This window comes from Canis aureus, chromosome 6 (genome assembly GCF_053574225.1).
Source record: "Canis aureus isolate CA01 chromosome 6, VMU_Caureus_v.1.0, whole genome shotgun sequence".
NCBI lineage: Eukaryota > Metazoa > Chordata > Mammalia > Carnivora > Canidae > Canis > Canis aureus.
In genome coordinates, this window is record NC_135616.1 from 36,075,289 (window position 1) to 36,095,870 (window position 20,582).

Sequence of the window (20,582 nt, forward strand, 5' to 3'; positions counted from 1 at the left end):
GTACTTTCGGGGAAGTTTGTTCTGTCTTCAGTTTCTTACTGGGATCACAGATTTTACTAGACATGGACTTTTAGACATAAAAAAAATGTAAGGGGCGCATTTGGTTGGCTATCTTGGTAGAACTTGCAGCTCTTGGTAGAACTTGCAGCTCATCTCAGAGTTGTGAGTTCAAACCCCACATTGGGCGTGGAGCCTACTTTAAAAAGTAAATTAAAAAAGTTAACTTTTGCATGTTAACATGAATACTTTTCTATGCATGTATAAACTGCTTTAAGCTCTTGGCAGGTTTTTTTTGTTTCCTGATTTAATATTTGATATATTAAGCATGGACTGATGTTTTTAATTTTTAAAATAGAAAATTTTAATAATTGATATTCTGGGTAGGAATAACATTTAAGATATTTGGGAGATGTTAAACATTAATAATTTTGAGAAGCCTTTCTCATAATTTTGGGTAAACAGGTAAAAAGAGGTTTTGGTAGAAAGAAAAGGAACACTAAAATATATTGATTTCATTCATAGAATATATTCCAAAATAGTAAAATTTATTCTAAAGTAAAATTTGACACTTTGTGGTTCAGTCTGTTTAATAATAATTAAAGAATAATTTTGTAGCAGAAACATACATGCAGATTTTATCCTGATTTTCATTTTCTCACAGTGCCTTGAAAATGTGTTGTCTTAGGGAATATTATTTTGAAAAACAGTAAGTTTTCATATGAGTTGTGCTTTAAAATGATTACATTTTGCCCAGATTGCACAATTTAAAAATTCCTCTCTCAAAAAAGTTTGTTTTTATATTATGTATATTTAAAGAAGTATCAAGTATTGAAGTAATTTTAATACTTATTTTTACATGACTGTTGTTGTGGATTATTGAATTCTCCTTTAGTGAGGCAAAGTTTGTATCCCTAAGAATATACCCTCTCCTCCATGGGGGTTATGTTCCAAGACCCCAATGGATGCCTGAAACCATGGATAGTATCAAACCCAACATATATTGGTTTATCCTCTACAAACATGCCTGTGATAAAGCTTAATTTGTAAATTAGGCACAGTAAGAGATTAATAGCAATAATAAAATAGAACAATATATTACAATAATTTAAAATCAGTTATGTGAATGTAGTCTCAAAATATTATACTGTACTTGCCCTTCTTGTGATGGTGTGAGGTGATAAAATGGGTACGTGATTAGAGGAAGTGAGGTGAATGACACAAGTTCTGTGACGTACTGTTAGGCTGCTGTTGATCATTTGTCAGAAGGAGGACCATCTGCTTCCTGACCACTGTTGACTGATGGTAACTGAGCCCAAGGAAGTGAAACCACAGTTAAAGGGGGACTGTTGTACTCATAAAGACCACAGCTAAGAAATGGGAATGACTTTTAAATCATGTGGTGGCATTTTAATGTAGGTTTTGGTTTAGAAGTGCCTAGTGGTCTTCCCTAATTTCTCTTGAATTCCCTTAATTTTCCTAGAATTTTACAAAGAGTAAGAATGTATCCTGTTTGGACCTTTTTGTAGTATATAAAGGGCTAAGGCTGGGAAGAAACTTCTTTCAACTTAAAACATTAATCTAGATGTGGTAGAAATGCTTTTTATTTAAGAATAAAGTCCCATATCTGAACATGTCATTTCTCTAATATGTACATGTGGACTTAGGTGATGATCCTTAAAGGGAGGCATTATCCCCTCACTGAAGGTAAATGTGTTTTCTGATAATGTCTACAGACTACTTCCTGCCTAGTTTGTACTAATTCAGTGTTCTAATACATTAGATTTTTAATCATTTTAAAAGCATTTAACCAGCTGATTAGAATTATCTGGTTATTTGAACTAGTTGTTAGGTAATAACTCTCTTAATTGTATTGATGTGTATTTTGTGCACAGTATTAAAAACGAGTGTAATAAAAGCCCAAATAAAATTTTAATTTAGAACACAACACAGCAAAATTAAAATCGTAAGATTTACTGTTTTGTATGAAGGTTTTTTTTTTTTTTTTTTTTTTTTTTTTAACTTAGAACAAAGGATTCTGTCATTTTGGGACTCCAAGAGAAAAAGCCTGTTTTCTTGTTACCAAATAAGAGGAATGAGCCCCCATCCTAAGGTTGTGTGTGTTTGCATGTGTGTGTGTACGCATATGCCCACTGTCAGAATTCTGAATTGACTATTTTTATTAATGTTCTACTTGAGAGTTGTTGGAGACAGAGGACTATGTAGTAGTCTTACAGGAATTTTAATGGATTCACATCAGTATCCATTCATTGCTTCCTATATGTATGTAAGAAAAAGTTTCCCACATATAAGCCTAGTTAGGGTGATTAAATTGAAGAAAAACATGACTTTGTGGATTTTCTTTTAATTGTCAAATAAAGGTTTTTGACCTCGTTTATTCCACTAGCAGACTGAGTAAATAATTTTGCTTCATTGCTTTTGTCATTCTCCACTATATAGATTTAACAGCGAGATCCAGGTCTTTGGGTCTAGGTATATCTCAATTTACCTAAGATTTATTCTTAAAATTTTTATTCAAGGCAGAATATTAGAAATGAAATAATTTTAAATGTATTAAATCTGTTAATGAAAGAAATGCTATTGTGAATCCTTTTGTTGAACAAAACTCAAGTTGATATTACTGATAAGTTTCATTTTTAATATACAGCTGAATTTGCCTAATGGCATAGCTACATGAAAGTCATAGGAAAGATGGCAAACAGGTTCCTTGCTGTCACTTGTTTATAATAACAGGTTGTAGACAAGCTGTCTTATGGAAGTGACCTTTTAAATTAACTGTGCCTGTTACGTTTTGTTTAGCTTATATTGATTTCCCTTTCTCCTGTTTGAATTATTTAAACAATACAGTGTGGCGACAATGAAAAAGATTTTGTGGAATGTTACATGTTAGAAAATACAGTATTGAAACAATTTCAGCAAATTTATAAAACAAAGTTATTTTAATGTTCAGTAAAAATTGTTCTCGAAGAAAAATTCTTCTCAATCCTTTCTAAAAATGATATGTGTCCATAATCATTGTATGGATAAGAAATTTGTATTCTTGTCTAGAATGAATTGTATACAACATGAATAACTTCCAAGTTTCTACACTTCTCATTTTTTTTCTTGATTTCTGTTTTTAATTTCTCTGAATTTTAGGAAAGTTGGTGGGGATTGAAAACTCTTAGTTTACTAGCATTGAGTAGATTTTCCTACCTTATATTTACCACAGCATAAAATATAAGACATCCTAAACAATGAAGGAATAATAATCTGAAGAAGTATATTCTTGGTAATGAAATCTTACAACTTTAAGATTTGGGGAGAATGTTATCAAATAACTGATTTTTACTTTATTGCATTTTCTTTATATCTTTTACCTAATAACTGCATTTGAAGTGTAATAACTAATCTAGATGAATAAAAGTTTTAAAAAAGAAATGTTTCTTGTTACTCTGTTAAGGACAGCATTGGTTATATTAGTAATTCTCTACCAGTTAATTCATATTGTTATTTGGGAGTCAGGAAGCTTGCATTTCCATAATGAAATGATGGTATTAGTTTGTAGTAAGAATAATCAATAATAGATTTTACATGATGTTTTGAGATAATTTTCAGGTTTTTTTGTAGTTAGTATATTGAGAAATGAAATAAATACCAATATTAATACAAAAGGTATTAAGATTCTTTTCCTATATGTATCCTACTAAGTTATCCTCTTAAAAATTGATGAATATTGGGAAAATAGCAGAATTTAGACTACTTCGAGGAGTAATCAGAAAGCTGGAATGGAGGTGTGTCTTTAGTAGGGATCAAAGACCTGGAGATGTGGCTAAAATCCGATCTAATTTATGTGTTCTTTGTGAATAGAGTGCAGATATTTTAATTTTCTCTATAGATCTGAATCCTAAAGCAGAAGATTATGAGTTTATTTCTGAAATAGGAAGATAGGTTGAAAGATGGTGACCTCTTCAGGTGCCCTGCTTTCTGTATTTTTAGGGTTTTTTGAATATCCAGATATATTACCCAAGTTACTTAATAATCTAATTTTCCTAACTTTGTAGTTAGTGGTGAAATGTTAAATTTTCTTTCTTGAGATCAATTTTCTAACTACTCTGATAATCTTGAGTTTTTGCTTTTATCTCTTTGGTCCTTTCAAAATTAACTCTTATCAGTATCGCAGGTAACTTTTCTGGCTGGACACAACAACCTGTCATTTACCATTTGATATAAGGACAGATATAACCCTTAGGGCTTAATTCACACTTTGCAAACTTTATAATCTCAAGAATCTTAATAATTGAGATGAGTATAATGGAAGAAGTACAAAATAGATACTGCTTTAGTTTTCTTTTGAAAATCCTTTAATACCAGGTGCCTGGTATTAAGCCAGGTGCTGGCTCCAATTGTTGGAGCATGCGACTCTTGATCTTGGGCTTCCAAGTTCGAACTCCGCATTGGGTGTAGAAATTACTTTAAAAATAAGTAAAAATTTAATTAAAGAATGAAAACGACAATGCTAAAATATAGTTTCAGTGCATATTGTGGATTTTATTTCTCTTTAGCCTTGTTTTCTCAGACATTTTTCTTTTCACCAAAATAGCTTTTGGTATTACTCTGCAGAAAATATATACACACAGTTTTTGGTATTTAAAGCTGCTTTTCTAGAGATGGCACTTTTCTATATAGATTTTTGTTTTTTTCGGGTAGATATAATTATTCGTCTTTTCAAAAGCTGCTTTGAAAATGACTGCTTTCTGTTTCTTCATATTCTGTGTGTGTGTGTGTATATGCACACACCCTTTGATAGTAATAAAAATATAAATATTCTCAAGTATTCTCAATTGCAAGTATAAATTTTCACTTTGTTAAGTATTTTGGTCTGTAATGAAGAAGTCTTTTTTTCTTGAGTAGATGCTACTAATATGCAAGTTTCCTTCTTGAGGTTTACCCTTTCCCTCAATTCCTCATACCCACATCTTATTCCCCCACACCTCATTCCCTCATCTGGCCACCACACACAAACACACACACACACACACACACTTACACACTCTCCCTTTTTAGATCACTTGAGTAGGTAATTTCTAAGAACCCTTTCAGGTGTAACTGTTTTGAATATGACTATCTGGATTGAGGCCAAGTGTGATTTCCACCGTTGTCTTGATGTTGTAGATAATGGCATTGGGCCTAGGCCCTTTAATGACTGGCAGTAGAGTTTGAATGGAATTTGGGACCAACAAAATAGAGTTTTCCTCTCCTCGTGAGGGGTTTCAGGAGTTTATATAGTAGGGATGACAGAAGGAATTTTCTCTGGGCTTTATTGTATATTACTATAGTCATAGAAATGGGAGTTGAAGGGGCAAAGCATCTGTTGGACCATTGCTCCACCTTTCCTTAGGCCTCATACTTAGTCAAAAGAGAAGGAGAAGTGGCATTTCTAGGATGTCTGGAATACAAAAGGAATACCCTCATCCTGGAAGACTGACAACACTTGTGTTAGTGTGAGGGGTCTGTAGGCAAGGATGATGCAAAATATGAAATAGTCCAGAAATGATCCCTATTTGGCTTTGAAACATTTTTATATGAATGCACCCAAGCTGACATGACACTTTATTTTTTAATTTTTTTTTTTTTTTTATTTATGATAGTCACGCACACAGAGAGAGAGAGAGAGGCAGAGACATAGGCAGAGGGAGAAGCAGGCTCCATGCACCAGGAGCCCGACGTGGGATTCGATCCCAGGTCTCCAGGATCGTGCCCTGGGCCAAAGGCAGGCGCTAAACCACTGCACCACCCAGGGATCCCTATTTTTTAATTTTTTAAAAGATTTTATTCATTTATTCATGAGAGACACACAGAGAGAGGCAGAGACACAGGCAGAGAGAGAAGCAGGGAGCCTGAACGTGGGACCCGATCCTGGGTCTCCAGGATCAGGCCCTGGGCTGAAGGTGGTGCTAAACCACTGAGCCACCTGGGCTGCTCTTACGTGACACTTTAGACAAAAAGTACAAAAACCCCATCTGCGGTGATCTCGGCAATCCAATATGAGGCACCAATGCAGGCAGTGATGTTTTCTCAAAGCTTTTTTTTTTCCCCATAAGATTTTATTATTCATGAGAGACACCCAGAGGGAGTCAAAGACATAGGCTGAGGGAGAAGCCGGCTTCCTGTGGGGAGCCCGATGCGAGACTGGATCCCAGGACTTTGGGATCACATCCTGAGCCGAAGGCAGATGCTCAACCACTGAGCCACTCAGGAGTCCTAACTTCTTGCATGCAGGCTCTGTAGAGCAGAATTTGCACATAAAGAGAAACAATAAAGTAGGGCAGATGCTAAGTATGATGGAAGGATGGGGCAATAGACCAGTATTATGTTGTTATGTCATCTTTAACTCTTGCTGTAACCCTCTGAAGAAACAGTCCTACAGCTAAGTAGTTGGCAGGACTTAACCTCTTTGTTTGCTGCCAAAGATCTATATGTGTTTCCTATGCTACTGTCTCCTGTATATTCCTGAGTCCCTCAACACTGAACACCTGTAATATAATTGATTTTGGTTCCATCTAAGTGGGACTTAAATCTCTCATCTGTAAAACAAGAATTGCAAATTATTTACTACCTTACGTAATTTTAAAGTTCTCTGCTTTTGGTTGTCAAATTTGAAAAGGGGTTTGTCAGGAATAAACGTAGTGGATGTTTTTTTTTTGGCCTCTTTTTTTTTTTAATTTAACATTTTTTCAGTGAGATTTAAGAGAACATATTTGACTGAAAAAAGTAATTCATGAAATTAATCACTTGACAACAGTACAGAATGTTTAAGGTCCATAGAAAGTGTAAACTTCACTGTATCAGGAATGTGTGATGACACAGACACACATTTTGAAAAATTAGAATCTGTTTATAGGCTAGGAAGTCAGTAAGAGGGCACAAACCTATTTCTAGCATAAAATGGGCAAATTGATGTTCCTAAAAAGTCCATGGGTTGCTTGACTTTTATTTTTTCGTGCCTTATAATTCTAACGAACAGCAAAAAGTTCAAAATATTTCAGTCAGGAGGAGAAACAGCACTTTGATTAACCACAGATCGAATAGTTATTAACTAATTGTGTTAAAGTTACCTTTTTGAGATGTATTTTTAATGATTATAGAAAAGCTAGTAAATTCATTATTTTAAATTTGTGTTTTAAGACTTTGACAGACTTCAAGGTTAGCAGATGGGAGAGGGCAGTTTGGCTAATCCTTAAATGGTGTAACATGGAAATCCTTAAATGCTGTAACATGGAATGTGCTTACATTAATGATTAAGTTTTAAATTGGAAATGTTTCTATGTGTAACTACTTGAAGGGGCTATTTTAATATTTTTGAAAGTCAAAATAATCTTAGTAGCAGTGTATTTGTTTTAACAGCATAGAGGAATAATCAAGTGGGAAGGAGGATGGATGGTATCTCCATCTTTATTCCATTCTGTAAAGAATTGTTCGAGTCAGATTGGAAGCATAGTCGTTGGCTTCTGTTATTAATGTGCTGAGTTTTCCTAGCTCCTCCTCAGTGGCTTTTTTCTCCCTTTCTTTTAAAAGGCAGATAAGATTACTGCAGGATCTTACTCGTCTCTTAATTCTGCTGTGCAGCAAGAATCACTTTTAAAAGAATATCACAAATTATTACCATCAGTTAGCTTATACCTAGTGGTTTAAAGTCCAATCCCTGATGCTAACTGCTTGAAACATACCTTATTTAATCTTGGTTTGCTAATGATGAGTGCAAGATGACTTGGACCACAAGATTCTTAATTGTGGTTTCTTGTTGGAAAAAAGATAAAAAGGCAACCATTCCTTTATTAAAATATGTATAGTATTGACTTGTCATCGTTTTGGATATACTGGAAATGAGAAATGACCCTGATAATAATTTATTTTAACTTTTAAGTGTAATTAAAATATGAAAATATTACAGTTGTCTTTGTTTATGATGAATACTGAATTTAAGCTAAGCTATAAGGTTTGCTGTTTGGAAATATGGAAGATACAAGAATGAAGCCAGATAACAAGTTTATGCTTGTATTTCCTACTGATGAAGACTTTCAGACAAGTTATTGCCATGGGTAGGTGATGTTAACTCTGCATGTACATATACAACTCTATTCTTTGCATGATTCTACATGTAGGAGTGGTACAATTTTGACTTGACTGTTGACCTGATGTCTCAATTTGGTGGTTGTCAGTGGGGGGAAGGAGGGTGTTTGAGAGCAAGAGGTTGTGAACGGTACCAGTGGTATAAATTTTAAGATAAGTCATTAATATTTTGGTAAAAACACTTAACTAAAGCCCTTTTAAAAATAGAACATTTGGTCAAATAGTCAATATTGTACTTGACCCTCATATCTTCTGCACCCGAGTATTTCGACATCACACAGTATCTTGATTCCATAATAATCATTTTGAACTCTGACGAGAACTCCATAAATGATACAGCTTTTCTTTTCTTCTTTAGAAAAGAAAAATATCAAACATGAATGAATTGTTTGCTATTTGAGCTGAAATCCATTACCAACTGATATTGAGGCCACACTATTGAATTTTATGAACTTGATTTGCCCTTTTGGGAGAAGTGGAAATTATTTTTAAGTAGTCATCTGAAATTGTCATGATCGTCAGAATTTCATATTGTGACATGTCTGTTCTTTATACTGTGGCTCTTAACAACTCATTTGCTTTTATTTGGTCATTTTTATTTTTAAAATGTTGCTACATAAACCCCTGGTTTGAGAACTTTGCTTTAAGGGATAAATACGCCAAATGTGTTCCATCTTTTGTTCACTGACAATTTACACAATGGATGTTTGTATTAAAACTAATCTTCATTGTGTTCTATTTTAATGATTCATTGGCATATGTATTCATAGTCAAGAGTTTCATAAAATAGGTATGTTTAATGTTAAACAATCTTGATCATAAATCTTTATGGAAATACATAATTTGCCTGCACTTCATAAATAGCTGTTAGAGAAACTGCATTCCTTTATTTCTGCTTTGTTCTAAAATGGAGATAGTTGTAAGGGATGTTTTTGATAATTGAATGAAAACTGTATTTTTGCTTTTTGCTGTTGCATTAGAAAGGGTAGCATTAGCATTTTAAAGCATGTATCTGTTCTACAAGCATGAATATTGAGTTATTTTAGCATGAATCACTACAGTTTAATTACTCTGGAACTCTGCTGCCTTTTTCAGCTAGTTAGGGTGATTTGGAGGTAGAAGGGATCTCTTATTTTCCAGTAAGAACTTTAATATCTTCCTCTAAAATAACCCATAAGGTTGCATATTGTTGCCTTAGAGAGTGAGCTGGTTGTCTTTCTCAGGGAAAATAAAATTTAAATATCCCTAACAAGACATCTAAAGCAAAATCCTGAAGGTGGATTTTGTGAGTATTGTCTTTTTGTAGAATGTTGTAAAATGCATAACATCCCTGATATTTGTAAGGGGCTTTACTGGACATAGTTAAGTAGAGCTCTTAGTGTTAGCCTTATTTCTTTAAAATAGGAAAATATGCATTTTTCTTCTCTGAATCTAGTAGTGACCTTTAAGCATTAGCTACTAAGAAAAAGAACTAGATTGATTCTCTTAAAAACTATAAATTGAGTTTTAATAGTTTGCATCAGTTTTTTTCCTTTAAAAAATCAGTTTTCTCTGTGGAGTCGTCTTTTGCTCTTTAGAAGTATGACAAGAATTCAATGTAACTTTGTTCAGTATAGTCTTGTCTTCTGTTCTTCATTATCTCCTTTTCTCCTTTTCAAATGTGTCCCTCATCTTGATAAGCTTGGGTTTTTTCCACTTTCACATCATGTACAAAATACAGCTGTATAAAGTGTAGCTTTTCTGACCAGATAGAATAATAAGATAAAGGCAACTGGCATTTAGAGGGCTCTTAGTTGCAGAAGTATTTTTCACCCCAGAAGTTAGATACAAGTATACATTTTCTTTCCTCCCTAGATGGACCTCCAGTTGTAGCTCATTATGATATGTCTGACACCAGCTCTGACCCAGAAGTGGTAAATGTGGACAATTTATTGGCGGCTGCAGTAGTTCAAGAGCACAGTAATTCTGTAGGAGGCCAGGACACAGGAGCTACCTGGAGGACCAGCGGGCTTCTAGAGGAGCTGAATGCGGAGGCAGGTTGGTCTCCCTCCCCTCCCCCTTCTCTAATGGTGTACTGTGCATGTGTCCTGGCAGCTGTTTTCCTTGTAGTGAACCCTGCCGATAAAGGCAGGCCAACTAAAGAGACATCTGGCATTAGATGATTGTGACTATCCAGGGTGCCATTTATAACTGAAAAGGAGATGGGGGTAGCATGTCATTCATCTTTCCTCATTTGAAGGAAGCAAAAAATGAGAAATAATTGTAGGCATAGGTAGATTCCAATAGACCTATTTCTTGGGTTAAAAATGCTTAACATACACTAAAACCCACCCACATGGCCTTAATACCCTTCCCCACCCCTCTTCTTCAGATGTTTCCCTCACTTAATCAGTACTGTGACCTTACCTTGCAGTTTGGGGAGGGAGCTGACTAAACCTGTCCCCAGGGACTGTTCCTGTTGAGGGGCGGGCGCTTCACTGTTTCTTCTGCTTTTAGGTGTGCCAGGTCCCTATCAGTTCTTCTAGGGTGGTTCTCACGTTTGTCTTTTCCAGTGCTTTCCTTTCAGTTTCTGCTTCTGGTATCTCAGGAAAATCTCTCCCTGTCTTGCATAATTTATCTGGGCTCTGTGATGATTCTGAAGAGTGATATTTATTCACTAAAAGAAACCATTGCATTGCTTTTGAAAGCATTGCCCATTGCCTTCTAGTCTCCTTAATTGTGTTCCTCAGCACTTTTTTCAACATTCTTTCTCACTTAAATCTTTTTCTTAAAGCACTACTACTTAAGTTTGAGAAGAGAGGGAGGGGGTTGAGAGACTGCTTTTAGTGTATATTTTCCTACTTTATTGTTACAGAGGATTATAGTTTCTAGTTAAATTATGCATTGCATTAGCTTCTATGAGCTAATCTTAAAACTTAATCAGTACCTAAAATATTATGTTTATGGCAAATGAGTTTTACAAAAATAATAGTGGGTTTAGAACTTTTTATATTGAAATTGCTGGGAAATAAAAAAGGAGACAGAACTCCATAGATCATTGTCCTTAATTCTTCCTTCCATAATCTTTGATTGGAACAAAATAAAAATCTTTTACTTGTTGAGTTTCTGCTTGATTTATTGTAGCCAATTTTGGAGTACGACCTGAATTAAGTTTTAAATATCTTTTGTCTGCTAACTGCCTTTTTGACCTTGGACAAGGTGTTTCTCCTTTGGATTTCAATATTTATATGTATAAATACTTGCTTTGCCCAACAAGGATCTTTTAAGGATTTACTAATAATAAGTACTTTTAAAAATTGAGCAGTAATATTATATATGAAAGGAGAGTAGTTAGACCACATTTTGTGCAATATGTATTTCTAAGTTATATGAATTTTGTTCTGTACACTGGATAGTTTATCTTCTTTTTTCGTTTGTTGACCAGTGATCCATTCTACTTCACTCTTATTTCCCTGTATCTTAGTCTTGCCGTTAAATGTAGATCGCTGTATAGTAAAGTCTTGGGGAAAATATGAATGATTATTGTTTTGTCTTTCATGTAGAGAGAATTTTAATACTAGTTTGAGCCATGTGGAATTACTAATATTTGACTTTTTGACCTACAGCAAACCTAACAGATTCAGACAATTCAACCTGATAGTGCAAAGGTGTGTCTTAAAGTCACCAGTGTGGGGCTGGCATCACATTTTAAGATTCAAGTAATTGTTAGCTTGATTGTTTAAAACATTGCTAGCCTTTGTGTACTTAAATCTAATTTTGATTTTTTTTTAATTCAGTCATACAAAGTTTTAAGATGTATCAGTCAGGTACCTAGCACCATTATTAAAAAATGAAGCATTACAAAAATATGTGAGGGAAACATCCATGGCTTCAACTCTGTTCCCTTTCCTTTTCCCTCTCCATTCCAAAGCTGTCCTGAATTTGGTATTTGGTATTTGCCTGTGTGTTGTTTCTTTATATTTTTACTGCATTTGTTATGGATCTATAAACAAACGTGTATGGTATTACATTGAAGGTAATAATTTGTAACTTGCTGTTTTCAACATGTGTTTTATTTTTGTTGATAAGCATTTTTCACTGCTATTTAGTATTCACTGTATGAACATATCACAGTTGACTTACCCATTCTTTTTATTGGACATTTAGGGTGCTAATCCAAATGATCCTACCATTAATATTTCTTATAACATGTCTCTTGGTACATGGATGTGATTAATTTCTCTAGGATATAATATGTAGAGAACATATTGTGTATTGGGCCGTGTATTGTGTGTAGATTTTTGTATATCATCACTGTTCAATAGATCCTCATCACATTTTCGTATGAAGCCATATATTGACTCATTCTTTTTGTTCTAAATCTGACAGTACAGGTCCGTGAGTAGTAAAACTTAATAATTAATACACTGTACTCTTGATATAATTGTCATAGTGGAAACCCATCTTGCAAATTTTGAATATACTTACAGTGCCACAACAAAATGTTAACAGAATTTATGCTTACTTACCAGTTTATAGTTTTGAGATTTGAACTATTAGTATCAATGAAATGGTTGTTCTTGTGGTTTAAGATAAGTGTGTTCTAATGGTTAAATGATCCTACTTTCCCTCCCAACAAACTAAAAAACCCAGTCACCGTGAACAAACTTCAGGGGTTAACCAGATGTGCAGCCCCACTCCATTTAGGATGCTAAAAGTAATCATTGGAAATAGAGTAGCTTGCCTCTTTTTCCAAGCAATTAGATGATGTTCCTGTATGGAAAAAAGTTTTTACTCTTCAGTTTTAGTTTAAACCAAGGAAAAGAATTAAAATTGGAAAACCACTGCTCAACAGGAGACCTAAGCTTTCCATTTCCACTCTTGCCCTATGTTTACTTTCTTTTTCTCTGTCTCTCTTTCTTTGTTTGTTAAAGATTTTATTTGACAGATAGAACAAGTAGGCAGAGTGGTGGGAGAGCGAGAGGGAGAAGCAGGCTCTGAGCAGAGAGCCTGATGCAGCGCTTGATCCAGGACCCTTGGGATCATGACCTGAGCAGAAGGCAGATGCTTAACTGACTGAGCCACCCAGGTGCTCCTACTTCATCTTTCTTGATGCTGGAATTAAATGGGGTAGTAGGTGGCAGCCTGCTGCCAGCATCATCCTAGTTTGAACGAGTAGCCACTTACATACTGTGTGAAATCAAGATAAATTACATAAAGCCTCAGTTTTTCCTATCCACAAACTAGAATGAAACTAGTATCCAGCCAGAAAGGTTATGGTTCCATTAGGTAAAATAATGTCTATAATATACTTAGTACAAAATACAGCACACAGTATTGTCAGGAATGCTGGCTGGCATTATGTTAATATATTTATGCTAAAGTAGGCTAAGTAAGGAAGTGATTAATGGACCTAATCAGTGAATTTCTAATTTATTGTTCTGCCCTGGAATGAGTTGCTCTGGCCACAGGAATTTCCTGTGCTTGGCCTGAGCATAAAAATTACCGAGGTGCTTATGAAAATTAAGAATCCTGAATTTCTTCTTGAAGATTCGGTAAATCTGGTATGGGGTCTGGAAAATCCGATTTTAGTAATCACCCCCAGGTAACTCTTCTGTTGGACATGTTGAAGAAACTGTGCCAGTAGTTAGGAAAATGGCTTAATTTTTACAATCAGACCAGAATGGCCATGTTTCTCTTCTTAGCACTTTGAAGTCAATGGTATCAGTCTTGTGAAGGAGATCAAATTTGGTCAAGTTTCGCTTGTTTTTACTTGGTTCTTATGAACTATAAGATTTTAGATTTCTGAGTTATTCTTCCTCTATTTTTTTATTTTATTTTTAAGATTTTTATTTATTTGTGATAGACATAGAAAGAGAGAGAGAGAGAGAGAGAGAGGGCAGAGACACAGGCAGAAGGAGAATCAGGCTCCATGCCGGGAGCCTGACGCAGGACTCGATCCCAGGGCTCCAGGATCACGCCCTGGGCCAAAGGCAGGTGTCAAACCACTGAGCCACTCAGGGATCCCCATTCTTCCTCTACTTTTTAAATTTATTTTTTCCTATTCTTACTGGAAAAATAAATACAAGGGTAATAATTGACTTGTTTTCAAGCTAAATGAATAGTGACAAGATATTAACATTTTTTATACCTAATATGCTGCTGTCATCCAATATGTAATAATTTCCTTCAATGTGCTGCAAATTGGCTTTGGACTAGTTCTTACCCAGTAGATCTATGATTTAAAAAGTAGCTAACTTCTTTTGAAGACAAAAAGTAAATGCTTACCATGATAATTTAGTTACTACTTTTTTATGCTGTTTCTTTCTGACTTGTGTGTTGAAAAGATCTGTAGTGGGAAGACAAAAATTTAGGATTTTCTCATGGTGAAAGAAGTTATCTTTCCAAAGAGCTACACAGGCCAAGAGCTACACAGAGACAGTCAGCTGTCCCAATAGTTAAGTCCTCTGATTTGTTTTCAGTTTATTATAAGGTGATTGTGGTATTTACACTTTTTCTACAAGGCTTATTCTTGTCCTGGAACAGGAAGAATTACTGCCACTTGACAGTATTTGAGAACCCCAGAGCATCTTGAGATTCAGTTTTGTGTATGCTTTAGCCATTGCTCTGTCATTGGATTTCTGTAGGTCACCAGTTGGAGGGATGACAGTGGAGGATGGCCCCAAGGCCAGAGAATGTGAAGAAGCTCTGCACAGGAGCTTCCAGAGGAATGTTTGACATACTGAAGAGGGACATTGAGAGAAAAGGACTAATTGCTTTGGCTCTGAAATAGAAGAGGGGATATATTCCTGTCTCTTGGAGAAAGCCTTGGCATCTCTTGTAGCGCATGGCATCCCATAAACTTGGTGGGGTCACAGCTATCTCAGTGGCACATTTTATCTAATGGCTCTGACAGGAAATGTGGCAAAACTCTCACAACCATTAGTCTAGAGTTAACATTCACCAGGAAATGTGTCTTTAGCCTGGATCAGTTAACCCCAGTGTCCCTTGTTTTATTTTATACTGAGAGATGAAAGAATAAAGATACTGGCTACAAGAGCAGACCCTGATTTTAAGTGATCAGTTTTTGAATGTCACACAAATTCTATAAATAGAGTTTTATGGCCCAAATCACACTGCCAAAATGGTTTGAATTGATGTAATAATGTGAAGGCAATATATAAATTACTAGTTTCTGGATCCATAGTGGATGAATAAATTTAGAAGAATCTTAAATATTGACGATAGTTGCCTTGTTTTTCTTAAGATACTAAAAATTTGGGATCCCTGGGTGGCGAAGCGGTTTGGCGCCTGCCTTTGGCCCAGGGCGTGATCCTGGAGACCCGGGATCGAATCCCACATTGGGCTCCCGGTGCATGGAGCCTGCTTCTCCCTCTGCCTGTGTCTCTGCCTCTCTATCTGGGACTAGCATAAATTAAAAAAAAAAAAAAGTTACTAAAATTTTGAGCAAAAAGCATAGTAATTTTTCATTTCTTCCTGTTTTTTTTTTTTTTTTTCCTTCTCCTTTCTTTAAAAAAAGAGGCAAAGTGAGGATATTTCCACATTTGAAATGAGGCTAAGTCAGGATGAGGGGCCTCATCAGTGAAGTGAAGAGTGGTTATTCAGAAATACTGATGACTGAGGGTTTGTCTCACTCATGAATAATGTTTCATTAGTTGGAATTATGAATTAGAGCTGTGGGCTACCCTCAAATAAAAAAATAATTTAAAAAATTAGAATTATGGAGATAGAACTTAGCACAGAGTGCTAAAATATTCTATTGTCGTCGTCGTCGTCCTCCTCCTCCCCCTCCTCCTCATTTTATTTATCCATTCATGAGAGACAGAGAGGCAGAGATATAGGCAGACGGAGAAGCAGACTCCCCTTGGGGACCCTGATGCGGGACTCAATCCCAGGACCCTGGGATGAGCCGAAGGCAGATGTTCAACCACTGAGCCATCCAGGTGTCCCTAATTCTGTTGTATTCTCGTCTTGGTTTCTTTAATTACTGTTTAAAAGATTTGAGTAATCAAGGAAGAATAGTTTAGTTATAGCAACCATGATCCCTAAAATCTGCCTTTTTAGTTTGGTTTAATTCAGTTATCTTGTTTATTTTTAGAATGGTAAGGGCTGAGCCTCTTGTTATGAATCTACCACAGGGAGTTTTAAGTGCCTCTTGAGGCTCAGCTCCTTAGAGAGTAGGCATGGAGAATTTGGGGGTGGTTGTCCACATAAATAATGAATACTCATATAGTAATAAGTGAGCATTGTAGCAGGACTTAAAGTGGAGAGAGAGAGAGAAACAGCCAGGTGCCAGTAATGTTTTATGGAGGGGTGAAACTATCCCGTAGTTAGTATTTGGCAGCGAAAGGGAAGCGCCCTGGAAGGTTTTGGTACATGAGGATGCAGGGCAATATTTATAAGTGATTCTAGTCCCCAAACTGAGGTGTAGGAGCAGCTTCCAAGGACTACAGGGTCGTTGGCATTTTCAGAAGAGTCAGGTTTACACAGGGAAGTGAAAAGTTCATGCAGTCTTCCATGGATCTGACCTTCCAGAGGGCAATGGAAAAGTTGTAGGAAGGTAAATAGTGGGTGGCTGGAGCAAAGGAGAATAGCAGTGGAGTGGAGGATGATAAAGAAGAGCAATGGATGGGTCCCAGAGGCTTGTGCTTGTGGATGGCCAACAGGATGGAATTACAGTGGTTTACTTCATATAATCACTGGTTTTCCTCCTACCTCTCCCTCTTGCTTTCTCCTTTTCCACGGGGGCTCCTGTATACTCTGATGCTGTTACTTCCCATATACTGTTCTCCCGCCTCACTGACTCATCAGCCAGTCCTTTGCCAGCCGACTGCTAGCTTCACTTCTTCCCGGCCCCAGCATGTTTAGGCCCAGCTCTCCTGTCCCATATCCCCAACTCAGGGAAAGTCTGTACCCAGCTGGCAAAGTCTGATCCCTGGATGCACACTTGCAGTCTGTATCATGCTGTTTAGCATAGCTGGAGAAAATCACATAGTGGCAGAATCAAGGATTGAGTTAGCTTTCTTTCTTTCTTTCTTTTTTTAAGATTTTATTTATTTATTCATGATAATCACATACACACACACACAGAGATAGAGGCAGAGACACGGGCAGAGGGAGAAGCAGGCAGGGAGCCCGACCTGGGATCCGATCCCAGGTCTCCAGGATCACGCCCGGGCCAAAGGCAGGCGCTAAACCGCTGTGCCACCCAGGGATCCCTGAGTTAGCTTTCTAATCTTGAGCCTCACAGGGCTGCCCAGCAGATCCTGTCTTTCCTTAGGCAGTGTTCTGTCTTCATAGTGGTTACTTCACTTTTCTGAATCCCTACCCACACCTGTGTTCTGCATGTGGCCTTGCCGCAATCTTCACAGATGAACATTGCCTCAGCCTTCTGCCATCACACCTGTTTGTTCTCTGCCTTTTTTCCAAATATGGCTGGGTTTCTCCCATCTTTTAAAATTCCTCATGTACACATATCCCTCTCCCTCAAATCCATTTTTTCTTTCTCAGTACTATCCTGTTGCATTTTTCTTCATAGCCCCAAACTATTTAAAATGTGTCTGTTCTTCATTCCTTTCCATTATTCTTCAGTTTGCTTTGCTACATTGGCTTTAGCCCTGTCACTCCTCTGAGGCTCTTCTAGACATGGTGTATGTATGGTCATCTTATTGCTGATTCTAGTGGACCCTACCTAGTCCTTTTTCTCATTGGACCTCTCTGTAGGGCATTGGTAAGCACTTCTTCCTATAAATTCTCATTCCATGATGTCCTGGCTTCATATTTGAAGGTTTTTTTCCTACCTCTCACTTTAACTTGGTGAGCTCCCCTTCACTTGCCCATCCTTAATTATTGGTGTTCATCGTGGTTCTGTTTTAGGCTTTCTTCACTCCTCTGGATGCCCTTTACCAATTCCCACCTATTACTGGAGGGCTCTTTCCTCCCTGGACCTTTGACCTGAGCTTTAGAACAGTACCTCCAGCTGTCTCTTGGGCATCTTAGAGGCACATCCTCGTCATGTCCTAAGCAGCCACTGTCAGCTGTTCATTGGTGCACTGAAGGGCACTGTAATTCTAACCAGTTACCTAAAGCAGAAACCTAGCCATCATTTTTTTACTAAGTATGTTTGTTGATTTGCCTAATTCCCAGCATTACTAACCCTCTGTGTATTCAGACACACAGAATATCCCCTCATTTTGTTTCTTTCCTAGCTTAGACTTAGTCATTTCTCACTCAGCAAACTATAACAGTCTAACTGATTTTCTTACCTCTCATATTCCCTGCCCTGATATTAGTTCCATTTTTACACTCCAAAAGGAAAACTTAAAAAATGGAAAACCAGATCATGTCACTGCTTAAATTCTTCAGTGGTTTCCTACTTCTCAAGGTCAGGTCCAGACTTCTTACCATGATCTGAGCTTTGCTGACTTTACCAGCCTCATTTCCCATTACTTGTTTTTACTACCTTACCCCACATTCCACTGAACTTTTATACCTTAAAGAGCAACAAGAGTTCCTTCTTGCTGCTTTTCCTCACCTGTGCCTGCTCTTCCCTAAGAGCTCAGTGTCTTTGATTATTCCTAAGTCCGGGAAATTTCCCTTTTCTATACCTTTAAATGCACTCCTTACCTTCCTAACTGAGCATTTTTCCATGCCATAGTATAATAGACTGCTTTTTATAATCCTTGAGTATATTATGAGCTCCTTGAAGGTAGACTCTCTTTACCTCCTGTCTTTGTCCTCTGTACCATTCCTAGCACCTGGTGCACAGCCTCTCATAAACAAGTATTTATTGTAGGAACAAGTAGATGAGGTAGATTGTTACAGTTGCACAAAGCAAGGCTGCTCAGAAGATTGAATATGGACAAGTTGAAGGTTTGAAAAAAGAGACTATCCATTTGTATTCCTAGCAGTGTGGTAGGAACAGTGTGTTGGTAAGTTGTAACCTCAACATTGAACTAGAAATTGGACAAAAGCAAGGTATCAGGGTCAGAGCAAGAATCTTAGTTTACCAAATCAAGATTTACCATACTCCATATAAGCAACCACTCCAGATTTAACAAAACTGAGTTTTGTCTGATGAATGGTGCCTTTCATATGCTTGTAGGATTGAGTTATTTACCCACTGCCAATATTTAGGATCCTGTTTCTGGTATTCTTTATTTTTTTATTTTTTTATTTTTTTTTTTAATTTTTATTTATTTATGATAGCCACACAGAGAGAGAGAGAGGCAGAGACACAGGCAGAGGGAGAAGCAGGCTCCATGCACCGGGAGCCCGATGTGGGATTCGATCCCGGGTCTCCAGGATCGCGCCCTGGGCCAAAGGCAGGCGCCAAACCGCTGCGCCACCCAGGGATCCCCATCTGGTATTCTTTAATACAGAAAGTTAACAAGCCCTTGCAGACTGTAATGTAATCTCAATCACTAATTGTATCTGGAAGCCATTTGAAGCTTTGTGGTCTTCTGTTTTCTCATACGCATCATAGTCAACTTAAGAAAGTAATAATAATAAAGAATTGAAAAAAAAAAAAAAAAGACCCACAGTTGTATTCAAGTTTGATTGCTTTTGACCAGCTTTCATCCAGCACCAAAATATTTTTATAGAGCCATATGTGACACTTGCTGTGTTATGCATACGCTTCCCCAAGTTTTCTACATAGACTGTAGTCACTGTCTTTGGACATCATAGCATTTTGCTTATTTAAAGTTTTTCCCTTAGGCTATGTTCTCAGAGGTGGAACTACAGGAGCAGAGAGTGTAAAAATTAGAAGGCTTTTGCTTTGGGACTGTCTGTAACTTTCCAAGTATGCTAAAAGTTCACAGGAATATAAAAGTACAAGGTTTCTCAGTGACCTTGAAGCATTGGAATAACTAATGTGAAGGGGTAGGGGTGGGGAAGTTGTGTCTCTAAAATCTTACTGATACTGGTTTAATTTATATGAGGTATCACCAAGAATTTTTTTTTAAATAGGGAGACATGATATTTTATCAGATGACGATATATTTAAATAAAATACCCTTTAAAGAGTAATTGAAAATTTGTACTTGTTGCAACTTGATTTCATAACTCCTAGATATTCTAAATTTCATAAATGGCAGAATATTTAAGGACTGGGTGCATAAGTTGAATTTTTTAACTTTTGTTAGAATTGTTTATATTGCTATATCTACTTTGATGCTATGCTCTCAGCCTTTATTGAGAGAGAATTCTGTGAAGCTCATGTTTTCAGTGAGTTGGAGAATGTGTTTTATTGCACCATGTTACAGATGCTTTGTGAAGTCCCTTGTGAAAAAGTTCTCACATGCCCCACTACCACAAATTGTTGTGCTTTTCCAGAGCATTTGGTTTCTTTCTAATAAGTGTCAGCAGTATACAGATTATGTTTTATTTGATCTGCCACTAGCCTTTTAGGTGTGGTTTTGGGTCAGATTTTGTCAACTCTGCATTCCTTT

The 20,582-nt window shown here is 36.6% G+C and overlaps 1 protein-coding gene across 4 annotated transcripts in view; it reads left to right on the top strand.

Moving 5' to 3' along the window:
* ARK2N (arkadia (RNF111) N-terminal like PKA signaling regulator 2N) overlaps positions 1-20,582 on the top strand; it is an 80,643-nt gene that overhangs the window by 46,860 nt on the left and 13,201 nt on the right. For 3 of the 4 annotated variants that reach the window (XM_077900649.1, XM_077900648.1, XM_077900650.1), the window contains exon 3: positions 9,985-10,167. The exons of the other annotated variant lie outside the window; for it this stretch is intronic. In XM_077900649.1, the coding sequence (XP_077756775.1) occupies positions 9,985-10,167 (183 nt within the window). The remainder of the gene's footprint in view (positions 1-9,984; positions 10,168-20,582) is intronic. 4 annotated transcript variants of the gene reach the window in all.